At 43.4% G+C, this 18,832-nt stretch overlaps 1 protein-coding gene across 1 annotated transcript in view; it reads left to right on the top strand.

Annotated features, from left to right (window-relative positions):
* Fyb2 (FYN binding protein 2) overlaps positions 1–18,832 on the top strand; it is a 121,362-nt gene that overhangs the window by 81,786 nt on the left and 20,744 nt on the right. Inside the window, exons 7-12 of the mRNA XM_032891730.1 lie at positions 4,141–4,175; positions 6,054–6,085; positions 6,852–6,954; positions 8,142–8,301; positions 15,884–15,998; positions 16,086–16,126. Coding sequence (XP_032747621.1) covers positions 4,141–4,175; positions 6,054–6,085; positions 6,852–6,954; positions 8,142–8,301; positions 15,884–15,998; positions 16,086–16,126 — 486 coding nt within the window. The remainder of the gene's footprint in view (positions 1–4,140; positions 4,176–6,053; positions 6,086–6,851; positions 6,955–8,141; positions 8,302–15,883; positions 15,999–16,085; positions 16,127–18,832) is intronic.

The raw sequence follows: 18,832 nt of genomic DNA, 5'->3' as shown, positions 1-18,832 counted from the left end.
CAACACACATGGGAGTCCACATACATGTGAACATAATATACATTTGCACATCTCCATCACACATGGTGTGTGCGTACATGATATATACATACATGTGTGAATATACATACCATATACACAAGTTCCCCAAAGAGCATCTACACTCAGATGATTTCACTGAAACGTGCTTCCAAACACTTAAAGGTTTGATGTTTTTCACTGTCTTCAAGAAGAATAGAGGCAAAAAAAAAAAAAAGAATCAAGAAGAATAGAGGCAAACCATTTCTGGCTCATGTCATGAAGTTAGCATAAGCCTGAGAGTAAGACTAAACGGACAGCAACCCGCATGTCAATGTCCTATCTGAGAGTGGCTGTGAAGACACATAATAATTATTAAAGATATTAATAATAGAATTCAGCAAACATAAGTGCCCGTAGTTTGTTTCAGAGATGCAACACTGACTCAGTATCCATAGGTCAATCAATGAAACCCACCATAATGAAGGAATGAAGCAGTTAAATCACACAGTATATTCAGAAGGGACACTGGGAAAAGAAGTGACAACTACAGGAAGCCTGCAGAACACGCTGCTTGATGGTAAAGGCCAACAATTTTCTCTCCAAAATCTGAAACAAAGCAATGTCCTCCCTTACTGTGCTTACTCAGTGTAGAGCCAAGAGTTCTAACCAGGAAACAAGGAAATAAAAGGGCGAAGGAAGATAGCATCTTAATCTACAGAAATTCCTAAGAGTTTACAAGAACCTACCAGAGCTACACCTCACCCCCACCATCACTGCCCCACCCCCACCAAGAACCACAACACAATGGTGTTTGAATGCTCTATTCCCATGCACGTGGATGCTGATTTTGAAAAAGTACAATACCTTTAATGTTTTCTCCCCAGAAGATAAATACATAGACTTAAATTTGTCACAGCATGCATAGGATTTAAATGTTAAAGAGTAGAAAATTTGGGGCTGGAGAGATGGCTCAGCCGTTAAAGGCTAGGCTCACAACCAAGAGTAGAAAATTTGGATTAAACAAATTTAAATCTAATCCAAAAGAATGAAGGGACATACTGTGTTTGTGGATCAGAAGACTCAATGAGTAAAACTGACAGTTAAAAAAAAAAAAAAAAATACATCAGTTGTCCCCGAGTGGCACACAGGCTTAAGGCAGTGCCTATGAAAATCCCAGCAAGGAGTTCTGTAGCTGGAGACAGGATTCTGCTAAGATTCCTATGGAAATACAGAGGGACTTAAAATAGCTGCAGATGGGTTTGAGAAAGAAAACAGGAAGGATCAGACACTTGACTCCAAGGCTGTGAACCACAGTGGTCAAGATCGTGTGGCCTGGGTGGAGAGACACGGTATAGGAGAATGACGTTGAGAAACCAGAAACAGGAGGATACAAACACATCGAACAATTACTTATGAAGATGAAAGACAACTCGATGGAGACAGCCGTTTAACAAATGGTGGTAGAGTGGATAAGCGTCTCTAGGTTAAAAAAATCAGGGCAATCTGGAACCTAGCTCTCACGCCTTTAAAATGTAAATAATGTTTCTCTCGAGAGCAAGAAGTCAAATTTCTTATTAAAAAGGAGTGGAGAAAGACAGAGTGAGACAAGGAGGGGAGGATACAGAAGTTAGTGTCTGGTGGTTCAATCCCTTGAAACAAAGCCAGCAGTTTGGGGTGCATAGCACACAAGGTGCTCACCTTACAGAGCTCGATCTTGGATCACATGATTCAGGTTGTTCTGGAAACTACATAATTATCCACAGAGGTTATCAAGACCAGTGCTCTCTGACTAGTCTCATGGGTGCCCAGGAATTCTTGAGAGCTCGGGCCACCTTCAGACTATTAAGTTCTTGCGTGGCTTTGGGCAAGCTTCTTCACTTGCAGAGAATCAGTTTCCATATTGCTAAGCGTAACGATCAAAAGGAAGGGCACTGCCTACACTGTGAAGTTGTTGGCTAACCTTATTATCGAGTTATTCAATATTAATGATCCTCTTCTCACCTGATGTAAAAGGGAGACTTGTCTGAGATCATGTGGGAAATAGGGTCTCCAGAGCATGATGAATCTCTGCCGTTGGAAAGTGGCTGAGGAAACTCTTCTGAATTTTTCTCTTTCCCCACCACCCTGGAAAGCCAAGTCATAGAAGGAAAGTTACAGAATCCTGCATAGAAACAGAGTCAGACTCCAAAGCTGTGGATCAAACGCCATTGCCATTCCTAGTCCCTTGCTGACTCTTTTGGAGTACACCCCCCTTCTTTTATGTTTGAGATTAGAATCATCTCTCCCTGCCCCTTCCTCCCTCCTAACCCTCCCATCTGTCCCTTCTTGCTCTTTCCCAAGCCTTATATTCATCCCTTGGAGTAAGTCTGGATGCCAAAGCCTCCTATTGGAGAGACTTCACTTTGATAAAGCGTTGGTGTTATGAGGACACGTGTTAGCTGAGTTAGCTGAGTATGTGATCTCTGCCTGCTCGCTGGAGCAAGCATCCTCAGGGCATCTGCAAACCTTGGTTCTGTAGTTTTTAGACATAACATGCACTGATATTCTCCATGGTAGCCAAAGAGAAGCAAGTGCAATCACAATGTGTTAATTCTGTGAAAGACAGAAGACACGCACATGAAAGAGAAGATTATCTGTTTTAAAAAGTGGAAACAGGGGTTGGGGATTTAGCTCAGTGGTTAGAGCGCTTGCCTAGGAAGCGCAAAGCCCTGGGTTCGGTCCCCAGCTCCGAAAAAAAAAAATAAATAAATAAATAAATAAATAAAAAGTGGAAACAAGTCAACACTCAGAAGTGTCAAAACCTGTGTCATAAGCAGATTTGAATTTTTCTAGCTTAATGAGTGTTTGGCCAACACGTGTGCCCGAGACCCAAGGAGATTAGAAGAGGCTCTTGGATCCCCTGAAACTGGAGATGCAGGCGGATCTGGGCTACCATGTGGGTACTGGGACTTGAACCTATGTCCTCCACAAAACCGCAAGTGTTTTAACTGCTAAGCCATCTCATAAGCCAGCCTCATAAACATATTTATTTTTTTTAAAAATGGTGTTAAACAAAAATTAAAATAAAGGGCATAAAACATTTCTCCTGAATACTCACTAAATATGAACTTCTGCAGTTACCTAAGCAAAGCTACATTATTAATCATGCATGCAGAATTTTAAGTCTAAAAAAACCTAAATTTTAGGGAAAATTAGGATTACATTTATTTTGTCAGTGGACTGTATGTTTACATTAAGGGCTGATCAATGCGGCATTTTTGATCAATTTCAGGCCAGTAGTAAAAGAAACAAACCAGAAACCCTGCCTGCTACACACCTCCATCCACAGTTCAAAACTTTTATACATGATTGCTAAGCAAGAAGCAGTGAGAAGCAAGTTTCTGAAAAATCTGATACTTTTCATAAAGGTCCAGTGTCTTCTGTTATCTGGGAAGTACTGATGGCCCAGCTTCACAGATAAACGGGCTCCTGGGACTTCATCTGAAACTCCCAGGAAGAAAGTGGCAGGACTCATCTTTGAAGCCAATTCTTATATTTTTAATAAGCCACCACTTACATTTTTCAATAATTTGAGAAGTCATGATCTAGTTAACCATCAGGAAGGTCAGAAGACATTTATGTCCTCTCAGGTTCCTCTTTCAAGCTGAGTTTAAGATAAAGGCACTTGGAATAGAACATAGCAAATATCTGTTGAGTTGGACTCGGGTTCCTGTTACTCTGTCTCCTCAGCCCCTGCCCCCACCCCAACACACACACACACACACACACACACACACACACACACACACACCCCTCCCACATACCCCACCCACGTACTCCCACCTTTCATATTTGTCTTCTAAGTGCTGCTACTGATTTTCAATGCTTTCTTTTAAGCAGGATGTAGGCATCTATTGACTAAAGCAGGAAACCCAAGGTATGGTTTCTTAGGCTTTCACTGGTTATAAATTCCACCCTGGAAATCCCCATAGAATTCAAACCTTGAACCTTAGAATTTCCCTACCCCTGCAGAGCAGGTCAGAGATCAATATTCTGAGGGGTGAGAAAGCTGGACTTTGTGACCATGTGAATTGTGTTAATCCTGAACACTGTGAGAGATGAGTGGATAAACTGACTGGAAATATCTTTTGTTTATTTTAGCCACTTATGAAATTGAGATTGAAGAACTCCAAAAGGTATTGCTTCTCCTGTCCTTACTGATGTGTGACTAAGAATACCACACTCCCACGGACGTGAGTCTAGGGTACTCTCCAGCAACATGAAAGATCCTTATTTGCAGCAGGCTTTCCCAGGCTCCTAGTTGTCAGGATTCTGTACCCTGAACCTTTTGTTTAGAGTTAGAAGGTGCGTACTGAGGTGAGCAGACATGGCCTGAATTGATTCTTGGACCCTCCCTCATCTCCTGAGGTCTATGCCAATAGCTTTAATAACTGTCTCTTTCAGAGAGACACGTCCTTTAGGATAATGTCCAAATTTAAACATTTTATGCTTTCAAGAAAATAGCCAGAGCCAGGAAGGCATACTTCCTGGATCCTGCTGGTGGCATTAAGTGCCACCTGGGAGATGATGTAGCAACCCAGTTGTGGCCCCCAGTAGAATTGTACAGGCTTCAGTCAGATTTTGACTATGACCTTGAATGCTAGTCGCTATCCTACCCTGTGCAATGGAGAGAATAGAACACCGATATCTCCAGTCCTTGTGAGGGTTCATAAGGCAAGCCCTGAAGGAATGGTAGTTCAGAAGTACCTGGGACTCAGCATTCAGCTCTCCGAACCACCACTCTTCTGCAAATGGAGTATTCCACATGGAGATAGGAAGCATGTTTTACCACTGTGTCTGCCATAGCAAATGTTAAGTAAAGAGACCAGTTAGTTCTTCTTCAAACTGCAGAGAGCAGTAAGTCATATGAACTCTTGCTACAATGTCTGATGCATAGTAGGTGCTTCCTGAGCACTTTTGTGGGATCCGTGAAGGATCCCACATTCCATGCCCAGTGGGAACATTTTGGATTTTTAAGCTGAGTGACCAGAGTTCTAATTTTATCTTCAGTCATGCTAAGCTGGCTGTAGGGCTCTGTGAGCACAGTTCATGTTCTTACAAGATGCCCTTGGATCCTTAGAGAAGGGCTGGTTACCTCATCTCAGAGCTCAGAGCTCTGTTTCCTGTGGTTGACGTCTTGCCTGACTCCTGTTTGCATGTTGAGTCCTTTGTCTGACCTGGAATTACATAGCAACATCCAAACCTCAAGATGGCCCTGGGAGTCAGCACCCCGATCCCAACGATAAATAATAACTTGAGAACTCAGAGCTATTAAGTAGACAGCAATTAATAAATCAGAGATATTAAGAAGAGTCTGTCTGACTTGTCTTTTGGTCCTGAATTCCCAGAGTTCTATAAAGAACCACTAGCCATTGGATGAAGGCCCGTGGGTCTCTCTTCCAAACACTGCCTGGTGTGCTTGGCATCCAGGCAGTCTCTCAGATCCTTATTTTCTGTCTTCTTAGGGGTTCTTGGCTAGAGTCCAAACAATTACTGACATCAGATGTGAGTCCAGTGATTAAGGGGAAGGGAGTTTGTATTATGTTGTTATCACTGGGGCATAATCTTAACGAAACCAAATCTCTGCCACATAGCAGTGGAGTTTTGATCAGAGAGCATGAAGCTAGGATTCGGTCCAAGCAAGATTCACACACTGACCTACGTCAGTTTTGGCAACTGAAGTTCCCCAGATGCCACAGGCTGTGCCCTCCCAGGGTCTGGACACTCTTATTCTTCACAGTCATGTCTGGAAAGGGGTGCAGAGAAAATGGTCCAAGCCGTTTTATGTGCTATAACTTACACACGCTGTGCATTCAGAAATGTTGGTCTCTCTTCTGCTTTGCCTTCAGTCCCACCAGAAAGGTTCATGAAACTTTCTGTGGCCATTGTCTACTTTCGCCATGTTCTTAAGACTTACTTCCCATTGGATGAAGTCACCTGATGATCTATAACCAACAACAGAGCCTGCTTTGGGTAAACGCACAAAAATGACTGCTTTCTTTTTTTGTTTTTAGCCTCAGAGGGGTATTCTCCTTCCAGAACTGAGGTAAGTTTTATCTGCAAACCGAAAGCACAGTCTAGTCACTGATGACTCACTTTCTTGCTATGGGCTGGCCATGGTCCCAGTGCATAAACTGGTTCTGGTCCCTGGCACCTTGTAAGGTACCCAGTGCACAGCAGGTTCTCAGTGACCCCGCCTGGCCTTCCTTGCCATTGTCGTCTTAGCTCATACTATACTCATGCAGCAAACTGGAGCTGACAAAACAGCGAGGAGGTAAGAGAGATAGATCCATAGGCAACATGCAGTGATCTAAAACACTGGAGACAACATGACTGCTTGAGGGTATCAGTGGTGGACTCTCAAGTATTGTGACTTAGACAAAAGACATCTTGAGTTTGTTAGCAATGTAAGACGCAAATGGCATGTTTGGGAAAACTAAATGGCTAATAAAAAGTGAGACACACTCGAATAAGCTGGTGTGTTGGGGGAAATGGAGAAGCTAAACCCAAACAGAAGTGGAGGAAAGGAACAAAGAGATATGGAATTGGAAAGGAAGAAGCCTGGCATACCACAAGAGGACTTAGATTGCATCTCAGAGGTACTGGAGAATGAAAAGATTTAAGCAAGAGTTGGCACTCAACTCATACTGGTTGGAATAGGCGGAAGCTCTCGGGAGCTATCTGTCTGACGCGTTTGTCCTAGCTCCTCATCTGAAAGGAAAATTCACTGTTCTCAGTCATCTCATTAGGACTGGGCTAATCTACCATCTACAGTCAAGACCTTACTTCTCCTTGGTATCCTCCTATTACAGTCCTAGACCTAAAGATGGAGAAAACACCACAAGGGAAAAGGAGTCATGTGCATCAGAACCTCCAAAGCCAGGGAAGGTGTCGTACCCTAAGCATCCTTCCAAGGTATCTGTGTCCTAGGGCTCCTGATGTGGTTCAACCATGTGATCTGCCTTAAGTATGTATCTGATCAGTACCATTCACTGCTTGTCTGTCAAAAGTAAGAACTAAAATCCAAACTCCTTGATTTGTATGTAACACCACTCAGAATTCAGCCACCACCCATCCCGCTTTCAGCCTCCTCTCATCTTCCTCATCTATTTCTTCCCCCTTTCCTTTAGCTTAGTTCTCAGTACAGCTTCCACCCCACCCTCCTAGGCCACTGACACTTCTCCACTCTTTGCTCATTCCGATGAATCTGCCAGACATTCCTTTCCCCTTCCATCTGTCTCCTACCTACATTTTACAAGATAGGCTTGAACGCATTCTGCTTTTGGAAGATTTCCTGGACTCAATCTCCCAGTGAAAAGGACAAATCTCTCCATCCTCTGTTTCCAGGGCTGTGAACCCTTCCATGAGTAATACCACATTGACCCTAATTTCTCGTGAATGTGCACTGTGACCTGTATTTGAGATACTCAGTCAACTGTCTGGGCTACTTCCAGAGCTTCTCATGCTATCTTATATTCAGTACAGGTCTCATAGGTCAGAAAATGGAGACTAGGGAAGGGACACAGGTAGTGGATAGAAAGAGAAATGCCAGGTAAACTGTAGGGAAGGAAGGAGAAGTAACCAGCAGCTTCCTTATAGGCGATGAGAAGAGGGATGGAGTGCTAAGCCCTCCCTCAGTAGATTACTAATAGAGTGGCCCATCACCAGTTATTTGACCTGCCTAGATGCTTTATCAAGAGGCTAACGGTGGGGTTGGGGATTTAGCTCAGTGGTAGAGCACTTACCTAGCAAGCGCAAGACCCTGGGTTCGGTCCCCAGCTCCAAAAAAAAGAAAAAAGTAAAACAAAAAAGAGGACTAACGGCATTTTTTTTCTCATGGGATGCCATGATGATTGACATAGAAGGAAGAGCCTGACATAGAGTTAACACTCTCGAGGGCTACCTCTGTGGGACTCATTAGCACTCAGAAATAAATGAAGGGCATGGTATGTACTCTAAGAAGACATGGGGTCTAGTAAGAGAGCACTCAACAGCTAGTAATAATAAGACATGTTCCCACTGAGGAGCACATCCTCAGGATGCGTGAACAAGGAACTGAGGTGGCAATCAGCCCTAGCAGTGCTCTCCTTGCATGTGTTTAGGTTGCTGTCTGCGAAGGGACTCCAGGAAAAACCCAGATGTCTGGAGTCCAGGAGAACAGAAGGAGCATGCCAGCTGGGAACCAGCAAGCCATTATCGACATCATTCAGAGCAGACACTTCCAGGAGGATGCGATGCTGGCTAGGCATTCCCAGGGTAAGAGTAAGGTGCATTTCCCCTGGGCTCTCTTTACTACCAAACTGTTTTAAAGGGAATTGTGGCTGAGATCATAATTTATTTATGAATATATAAAGGACATTTATTATGTACCTAGTAACTCACCTGGAAAGGCTATCTCCCCAGAGCAGTGGAAAGATCACTAGATTTAGAGGCAAAGGGCTTGAGTTCAAGTCTACACATAAGTGAACTTAAGGGTTGTATGGTTAGTTCATATTCCAGTAGTTCAATTTCTCTGTTACAAGGGGAATCTGAACATGAACTTCACAGGAATTTAATGAGGACCAGCTCCAACAGCAGGTCATATGACAGTCTTGTTCTTTTCTTGTCTACCGTCTGACCCCTGCTCTCACCATTGACAAGCAGATGTATCACTAAGTGGCCATTTCAGCTGCATTTCAAAATTCTTGAATATAAACAACAATAATTAAATCATACTTGGTTAAACCACATACACAAAAGGGGCTCACTTGGCAGAAATTATAGGCTTGGTTTGATCCAGGAATACAGATAATACCACAAGGACAAAGTATCCTGAGTTTTTCTCTGAGGTAACTCTGTTTTTCAGGCAGAGTTGGTTTCTGTTCAGTCAAGCTGGCAGCAAGCAGTGAGAGTTACAACCTATTCTCTGATAAGCCCCAAAGGAAAACTAGTAATTTTTGTCTCTCAAAATTGATTTGATTGGATCATGTTCCCTCTCAATTTAAAAAATATGATGCCCTGATGGAACCTGACTGTGTCATACATGGAGCTAGGGGTGGATAGATTAATTTCTACTAAACAACATACCATCTGTCTTGGTGACTTTTCTGTTGTTGAGAAGAGACACCATAATCAAGATAACTTAGATTTCATGACCATCTTGTCAGGAAACATAGCAGCAAACAGGCAGGTACGGCGCTGAAGCAGTGGCTGAGAGCTTGTGTCTCATCCATAAGCACAAGGCATGTGAGGAAGAACTAATGGGGGATAGTATGAGCTTCATCAAAGTCCACCCCAGTGATACACCTCCTCCAACAAGCACCTCCTAATTCTTCTCAAATAGTTCTACTAATGTGGGACCAAGTATTCAGATACAATGAGTTTATGTGGGCCATTCTCATTCAAACCAAGACTTCATCACATGGAAGGAAAACAGTACAGCTGTTGTCAGGAGAATGAGAGTAGATGTTTCATAGATGAGCAAATGCACAGTGAATGAAGCACATTGGTTCATTATAAAGCCATGGATGTGATGTATACTGCCAGACTAGAATGAATTCAATGATCAAAAGGATGATCCTTGACATTTACTCTAGGCCCATGGGCTTTACCTATGCCACACGTATGCCCCCTGCATACTCTCTGCCCTGGAGGAATGATTTCAGACAGGTCATATGCTTTGATGGCCTTAAATTTTGACTTGATTTCTTTCCTCCACCTAGAATGTTTTATGTCCACTCTTTTACCTTACTGTGTCCTACTACTCATCTCTACAAACTCATCCTTAAAGTCACTTCTGGAGTTTACCTTAGCTTCAGCTCATTTTTCCCTTAGCCCAAATATTAATTTATTTTATCCTGAAAAGACTTAGACAAACTAGGATCTATTTCTTAAATCATACAAATAAAAGAGGTGGTGGTAAATCACAGAGTGAAGATAATATATATAGTTACTTTGTGGTTGTGATTAAACCATGTCTACAGCAACTTAAAGCTGGCATTTATTTGGGCTAATACTTCCTGAGGGATAATAGTCCCTCACAGCTAGGAGACACAGTAGCCAGTAGCAAGCATGGTGACAGAAAATGCAGAAACTCACATCCTCAATGGCAAGCAGAAACTGTAAGTAGGGCAAGGCTGTGTTTAGTCTCAAAGTCCACACCCTAGTAATATATTTCCCTTTGTAAGTCTGCACCACCTAACTGTCCCCAAATAGTGCTACTAACTGGGAACCAACCTAGCATTCAAATATGAGCCTATGGCCCCATTTCTCATCTAAACCACTGTACATGTTCACAAGTTTAACAAAGGACTCATAAAGGGAATAAATAAATCTTTTATATAGACATCTTTACATTCACAAAATATAAAACAGAAACTAACCATGTTTAAAAAAAAGAATGGTAGATATTGAAATTGAAAAAATATTTGAACTAGCAGTTGATCATAGGGGAAAGAGGGCCTCCAAAAGGTGAATATGCACTAAGAACCCAAGGTCATTGACTCTCCACTGCCAGTGGAACTGTAAGTGAAGAGCATCTACCATCATAGCATCTCCAACAAAAAAAGACTAAAAACATTCAGTGTTGGTGAAGATATGGACTAGGTCGAATGCTCCTATTCTGAGGAGAGTGTAAGCTAGGATCAACACCTTGGAAACATTTGTGAATGTTAAAAGCAAACACGTGTACTTTCAGTCTCTAGACATCCCAGGATACACATATCCCAGGCAGAAATATGTATTTAATTCACAAAAATATACAAATTGGGGGTTGGGGATTTGGCTCAGTGGTAGAGCGCTTGCCTAGGAGGCACAAGGTCCTGAGTTCGGTCCCCAGCCCCGAAAAAAAAAGAAAAAAAGAAAAAAAAATATACAAATTGTTTGCACCAGAACTTTATAGTAGTCTCTGACTAGAACTTGTCCGATGAGGAGTAGAATGGAAGGCTGGAAAAGACAGCATCCTGAAAGCCCAGCACTAGGGACACAGAGGTAGAAGGATGAAGGTTTGAGGCAGCTTGACCACATAGTGAAGACTGTGCTCTTCTTTCTAAATGATTTATTTTTTATTTTATGTGAATTAGTGTTTTGCCTGCATGTTGTCCGTCAGGTTCTCTGGAATTGGAGTTACAGACAGTTGTGAGCTACCATGTGTGGGTGCTGGGAATTGAACCTTGGTCCTCTGGAAGAGCAGCCAGTGCTCCCAACCATTGAGCCATCTCTCCAGCCTCAGGGCTATGTCTGATAGGGAAAAAGGCAACAACAACAATGAAAAGAGTAGACAAATACATCATATCCTGTTCACACAACAGATCAGAAAACGTAGTCCTAGTAATGGTCACATTGCAACTATCAGCAGCAACCTGGAAGAATCTCTCAGCATAGTGCAGAATGCAAGTGTGCAACACCCAGGAGTGCAAACTGCATTGCTGCGTGAATAAAAAGGTCAAAAGCAGGCAGAATGGACCTAATGGATGGGAGTCAGACCATGGTTACCCAGAGGTAGGGAATGGTGTGGGTGAAGCTGGCTCTTCATCTGCACCTATGAAGATGCTCAGGTTAAGACAATCCTTGGTCAGTAGTCTGGTGATGCATTCCCCTGTATCATGGCTGTCCTTAAACCTTACAACATTCCTAGGGATGCCGTTGAGCTGTACTGTGTTGCCCAACATGTACAGGACTCTGGGTTTGAGCCACAGCACTAAAGTCTAAAGACCAACAGACAAGCAAAGAATATGAAAGCAAAAAAATAGTAAAAGGTTTTTAAAAACACAAACATAACATATACACCCTCTAAAATGAGAAAATGAAAAATATCAGAGAAGAAAACCTTGGTTAAATCAAGAAAGAGGAAGATTTAAAAAGCAGAGAAAAATTTTAAAATATGTTATAAGATAGAAGGATACAGACATTTCAATATCAGTAAAGGCTGGGTATGTTTGCTTTAAAAATGCATTGGAATTGTTCAAAATTCAAATATTTGAGTGTCTTTTACAGGTCCTATACTCTGGGTGTGGGGATTTAGCAGTAAAAGAAACAACAACAACAACAAAAATCTCTTCTTCATGAACATAGGACTGAAGGTCCTGTCTTTCATACTGTACAAAACTCAATTCAAAGTGGATCAAAGATCTTACTGTAACTACTAGAACCCAGGAAGTCATGAGAAAGACACCTGGGGAAAACTTTAGAAATATAGAGATAAGCAACTAGTTCCATAAAATAATTGTCACAGATGAGACTATGCAAATGTGAAAGCTTCCAATGGCAAAGCAAACAGCAGACCACACAGAGGGCGACAGAACAAGTGAAGATCGTTGCCAGCTATGATGGACTATTAATATAGAGAATGTATAAAAGTTTAAAATTCAACACTGAAAAATCAAATAATCCAACCAAGAAATGGCACATGAACACAACGGGGTCCGCTCAAAAGACATGTAAAACACATTACATGGAAAAACATTCAACATCCTCAACCATCAAAGAAATGTAGGTCAAATCCATGTTTAGAGCCCATCTTACCCAATCAGAATGGCCATCACAACTAAACAAACTCTAAGAGAATGTTGGAGGAGGGGGCTCAACCACTGCCGGTGGGAATGTGAATTAGAGCAGCTGCTACAGAAAGTGGTATGACCAAAACTTTCAAAAAGCTAAAATGGAACAGCCACATGACACGGCTATACCAGGGATGGCTCTGTGCAGATGGGGGTCTAAGTCAGCCCACCCTTGTTTATCAGAGCACTGCTTAAAACAGGCAAGTTATAGAGTCACCATCAACAAATGAATGTCTAAAGAAAATGGAACAGAGAGGATGGGGGAGGGAACGAAGGAGGAAGAGGAAGAGAGTGCTTGTGTTATGAAGAAGAATGAGAAGGCTGGGAGACAGGGAGGTGGATCCATTAGTAAATATCTTGCCTTGAGAACTCAAGTTCAGATGTCATAACCTGTGTGTGAACAAGCAAACAGAAACCACAATAGGCATGGTGGTGTGCTTTATAATTCCAGCCCTGCAGAGACAAAGGCAGGCAAGATCCCTGGGGTTCACCAGCCAGCTCAGTAAGTTCCAGGCCAGTGAGAAAGCCTGTCTCAAAAAACAACGCCCAAATTTGACCACTGGCTTCCGCACATGCATACACACTTAACAGAATGGAAGAATGAAGCTATCATTCATACCAAAATGGATGCAACTGGAGAGGGACTGCGGACAGGCTCAGAATGATTTAATCATGTTTTCTCTCTCATGCGGAAAGATACTCACAAGGAAGACAGAAGGGTCCGTGTGGAGGGAGACATAGGTAAAACCAAGATGATGGGGTAAACAGGATCGAAGTGTATAAGCTGACTGTGCGAGCATCCCACAGTGAAGTACATTCTTTCTACAATTAATGTCAATTGATAAAGAGTCCCTGTCCCCATAAGGGTCACTTTCTGATCAAATGCAGCAGACAATACATAAACAATAAAATGTTCTTCTGTGAAATGGAGGTAAATAAGTCAAGAAGGGAAAGAAAAGAGTCATGGACATTAGAACTTGAGTGTGACTGTGGTTAGCTTCAAAGACCTCAGGTATATACAGAAAGGATAGTTCATGCTGCACATCTACATGTTTAGAGACACTGGAGATGCACCTCTCGGCACGTCCATGGGGGAATTTCCTGAGAGATTTAGCTGGAGAGGCTAGATGCATTCTGCATGTGGGGCTCACCATCCCACATGCCAGAGTTCTGGACTGGATGAAAACAGAAAAAGGAGAGAAAGTGAACTAGTAACTGCGTTGGTCTCTCTTGGCTGCCTGAAGGTAGAGGCAGGGTGACGAGCCACCTCACGCCCCTGCTGCCATGGCTTCCCCTGCCGTGAAGGACAGGAGCCAAGTTACACTCATTTTTCCTTAAGATGCTTCCGTCGGGGGTTTTAGCAGAGCAGTAAGAATAGCGGAGGGATGTGTGTATGTGACGCAGGAATATTATAGGGCAAGGAGAACAGGAAGCGAATACCTCCAGGCCAGAGCTGATCATCGGTGTTGGTGGAATATAAAATCTCGTGGTCGGCACAGAGAAGAGAGAGGTGGAGGTGGAAGACAGAGAGCTTTGGTCTCTGCTCTCAGTGAGACTTTCCAAGCCATTCAGAGCTTCGGGGACACACTAAAGGTCATGCTCAGAGTCGGCATGGGAGATACAGAAGAAGAGAACCAAGGATGTCTCCAGCACTTGGGGCCTGAGGAGCCTGAGGAACAGAAAGGATACATTCGCGCTTTCAGAAGCAGGGTAGATTTAATGACTAGCAAGTTCTTTCAAAGAAATCATGAGATCGGTTTGCAATCCAGTATACCTAGGACAACCCAGTGGAAGAAACATGAAGGATTTTGGTGGATTTGGAATTCACTGATCTGTTCCTTAAAGACATACATCTGCAAATTTTGTTTCTACGAAGATTCCATGGTGTGCTTCATAATTCAAGAAGAAAAATTAAGAAAGGCGATAAGGGAGTTGGAGAGATACCTCAGTGGTTAAGGGCATTTGATATCTTAGAGGATCTACGTTTGCTTCCCAGAATCCACATGGTAGTTCACAGTCACCCGTAATTCCAAGTCTGTGGAATCCAGCCCCCTCCTCTGGCCTCTGAAGGCACCTGGTATACATGTGTTACACTCACATACATGCAGGCAAAACACTCAGACCCTTAAAGCAGAATAAGTGCATTTTTGAAAAAAAAAAAAAAAGCACCTGACTATGTGCTTAGCATCTTTATTTTTTTTGCTGGAACCATTCTGATAACTTCTTCAGAAAAAGTAAGCTCCTTCCTCTGGGAACGGACACTCTCTGAACCAGTTTGGGGGTCATGTACTTCTTGCAGTAGGATACAATCTTCTCATTTGGTTCATTTAATTAATAGATACAAGTCGCTTCGCGTATTGCATATCTTTAGATACACTTCTTACGATAAGTGGTTCATGTCTGAAATGAAAATAGCTCTGAGTCACCCACAGCCTAAATGTGAAGCTGCACCAATTGATGAGGAGGTGAGACTTACGGCTGGTTTACAAGTTTACAGCTGAGAAATACCTGCATTTATCAGGCTGGCTCCGTGTACAAACAATCCCTACAGACTTTTCAGATTGGTGTGTTTCCTTGTGGTTGATTCTGTCTTTAATAGGACACTTGACATGTGTTCAATTAGCTTACTTAAGAATCTTTAAGAAAAAACAAAACAAAACAAAAAGACACCAACAGATTAGAAGCCGCCATTTTGATGGTAGAGAAAAGCTCCAGGGCTGAAGGACTTCAGCACAGAAGGTCAGAAGAGGCATTTCACTGGGGAAGAGCTTTGGTTTGCCAGGGAATTAGCACTCATTGAGCTTATACACTGCCCTTGCACAGTTACGTTGTCAATTTCACTGCAGTGACTAAAGAGATGGCAGGAGAAAGGAGAGGTTGGGTTTGACTTACAGTTTTACAGGTCTTACTCCATAGTCCTTGGCTCTGCTACTTTTAGGTCTGTGGTAGGACAGAGCATCGTAGTGTGGAAGCATGTGGAGGAGGAAGTGGATCATGGTGGACAGGAAGCAGAGGAGAGAAGGGATAAGGGATAGCCTTATAAGGGATAGTAAGGTGCCCCTTACTGACCTAACCAGGCTCCACCTCCTGAAGTTTCAGACCCTAACAAAACAGCATCTCTTTTGAGGACAGAACATTGCACACCTGAGCCTTGGGGGGCAGCTCTTGCTCAAATCAGCACATGCCAAGGTGGCAATTCAGCTTGATTCTGCCTTTTCCCACTGTTGCTCCATTGCCAGAGATGAGGGCAGATGTGTCCCTAAAAGCCAATGACAACTGTCTTGGGGATTTCCCTGTCTCCCTTACAGGTGGGTATGTAGAGGCTTTGGGGGTGACAAAAGAAACGCCAAGTCCAAGCACCATTAGGTCAAGCTCCTCTTCTGAGAAGACGTATGATGATGTGGAGTGCTCCAGAGAGGACATGTAAGTAGATTCTGCCCTTCAGGGGGATGAATTCCGTGAGACCGTGGACGTGCAGTAGGCGAATGATCTTTATATCTTTCTCCACAGACAAAAGTGGGACTTCTCCAGCTCGTTCACCTCAGACAGTGGTGAGTACTGGTTGGAAAAGCAGGATCATTCTGAGGCTGAGCAGAGACCACAGCCTTTTATTTGGGCACATTTTCCGCGATTAGAAACTGGGTGGTGTGACTGTAAGCTTGGAGCATGCGCTTAGAGGAGGGAGTAGTATTCTTGTGGCCAAAAGTAATTTCACACGAAACAGCTCTCTTTGGGCTGTCTTCGTAGCACAAGTCTGAGAAGTGATGTGCAGTTTTATTTAAAATATCATCATGGCTTCCTAAAATAGATTTTAATTACGTGTGTGTAGGGGCTGTATGTGCCTACCTGTTGGAGTCTCTGAAGCTGGAGTTTCAGGCATTTTATTAGCCAGCTGATATGAGTGTGGAAACCAAACTTAGATCCTCTATGATCAAATTATGGAGCCCCAACTTCCCAGTGCCTTTGATAGCAATAGCAATATGGCCTAATGGCTTTGAACGGCCTGGTGTCTCCCCAGCATTTGTGTGAGTCCATCTATGTCCCACACCACATTCAGGTTTCCCTTGAGAGGCTTCCATATTGACTCTTCTCTGCTTCTGCAAATGCCAACCAAAATCTGTTTGCAGATCCCCAATTAAAGGGACACTGTCCTTCTCGGGATACCTTAAGTGGCCCCACCCCCAATTGAAGTGACCCTGGCCTTCCTGGGTTACCCTCAGTGGCTTTTGTCACCCTTGTTTCATTTTCATTCGTGACACTTTCACACACTTCCATGAGGAATTTTAGTTGTTTTCACACTCTTTTATCCTCCTCCCTCCCCCACTAAAACTTTTCTCCCCTTCAAGTCCCTTCCACTTCCATGCTTTCTTTGTGTGCGTGCACCGCTGGATTTGGGTTCCTTTGTGTGTGTGCACCGCTGGATTTGGGTTCCTTTGTGTGTGTGCACCGCTGGATTTGGGTTTCTCGCCAGAGCCCAGGTGTGAAGTCACTCACGAGAACAAGGTCGTTCATCCGTGGTTATGCCATGAAGAAAACAGCAAACCCTCCCTGCAGAACTGACTAGGAGTCCGCCAGGGAAGTGGAGTATCCTGCAGGTCCCTCTGTCCACTCTTATGCACATGTGTGGCGATAACCACTGCTGTAGTTACTTGTGCAATGGCCATGTCACATCCAGAGAATGCCTTTGGGGGGTACATCTCTTACACTATTTCAGTGCTCTTATCCACAGTGCTCCCCAAGCATTGTAGGCAGCGATTCAGTGGCCTCATTAGAGCCAAGCCCTCCACTACACTAACTTTTGGCCAGCTACGGACTGTACACCGTGAGCTACCTATTCCTATAGTGTCTCTGATTACACCTGAGTGCCGTTCTAATCTGCAGATCTAAGCTCAAGGTCTAGACAGCAGTTTGAGAACATGATCACTTAGCAGTAACAACAACAACAACAGCAACAACAACAACAATAGCTAGTGGGGCTGGAGATGGCTCAATGGTTAAGAGAACTTGTTGCTCTGCCAGAGAACCCATGTTCAATTCCCAACACCCATCTGGCAGCTCACAACCACCTGTAACTCTAATTCCAGGCTCTCTTATGCCCTCTCCTGGCCTTCATGGGTCCTAGGTACACATGTAATGGACAGTAATATATGAAGGAAAAATACACATAAAGTAATAGTTTAAAAAAAAGCACAATAACAGCAGTTTCCCCTAGGGTTTATGAGCCCCTCCCCAGGCCCCATGCATCTGCTCTTTACCAGGTTTACAGAACCCAGCATGAGTTTCTTCTTGAGAGGTGGGCATCAAAACCAAGCAGAAAGTGAATTCATGCTTATGAAACTTGCATAATTTCGACAAAACCACTTAACTAAACCCCATACCGTCCATGCCACTACTAAAACAGAGGGTGTGTGAGGCCCGGCAAGGCATGTTGTAGCTTACAGATCCACAGCTGGAGAACACTATTGATGGCTTCCCCCATCGGTAGGCAGCAGAGCTCCTTCTGGCACCACGAAGCTAGACAGCAATGAGGACGTATCTCTCTCAGCTGTAGCTTGATTTTTCTGTCATGACATGGTGTATGATGACTTTGGGAATGGAGTCTTACCATCAGTTCCGCTGGAACAAAGAAAGCACCTTGTACTGTGCTGGGAACTCTGAGGTATCTCATATCTGGTGCTGATATTTCTGTTTAATAGCCAGAGCTCCTGAGAAAAGCATTACCTACTCATACAGGGTGTCTTAGTTACTGTTCCATTGCTTTGAAGAGGTGCCATGACCAAGACAATTCTCATAAAAGAAAGCATTTAATTAGGGACTTGCTTACGGTTTCAGAGAGTTAGTCCTTGATCATCATGGCAGGAAGCAAACAGGCATGGCACTGAAGCTGGAGCTTTATACTCTAGATCAAAGGCAGTTGGAAAAAGGAGAGGAGGAAGGAGAGGGGGAAATGGAGGGAGGGAGGGGGTAGAGAGTGGAGAGAGAGAGAGAGAAATTGAGACAGAGATAGCGACTGGGGTGGGGCAGGGGAGAATGAAGCTGGCATGGCATTTTGAAACCTCAAAGTGCACTCCTAGTGATACATCTCCTTCCCAAACAGTTCCACTCCTTGGTGAGTAAGCATTCAAGTATATGAGCCTCTGGGGCTATTCTAAAACCTCTATAGAGGATACCTCCATTCAAACTTTGTTTTTAGGTAGTATTTTCTAATAAAATAGCAGGAGGAAGAAGAGACTAATCAAATACTATTCCAGGCTCCC

This window comes from Rattus rattus, chromosome 1, assembly GCF_011064425.1.
Source record: "Rattus rattus isolate New Zealand chromosome 1, Rrattus_CSIRO_v1, whole genome shotgun sequence".
NCBI lineage: Eukaryota > Metazoa > Chordata > Mammalia > Rodentia > Muridae > Rattus > Rattus rattus.
This window is presented reverse-complemented; position numbering and strand designations above follow the sequence as displayed.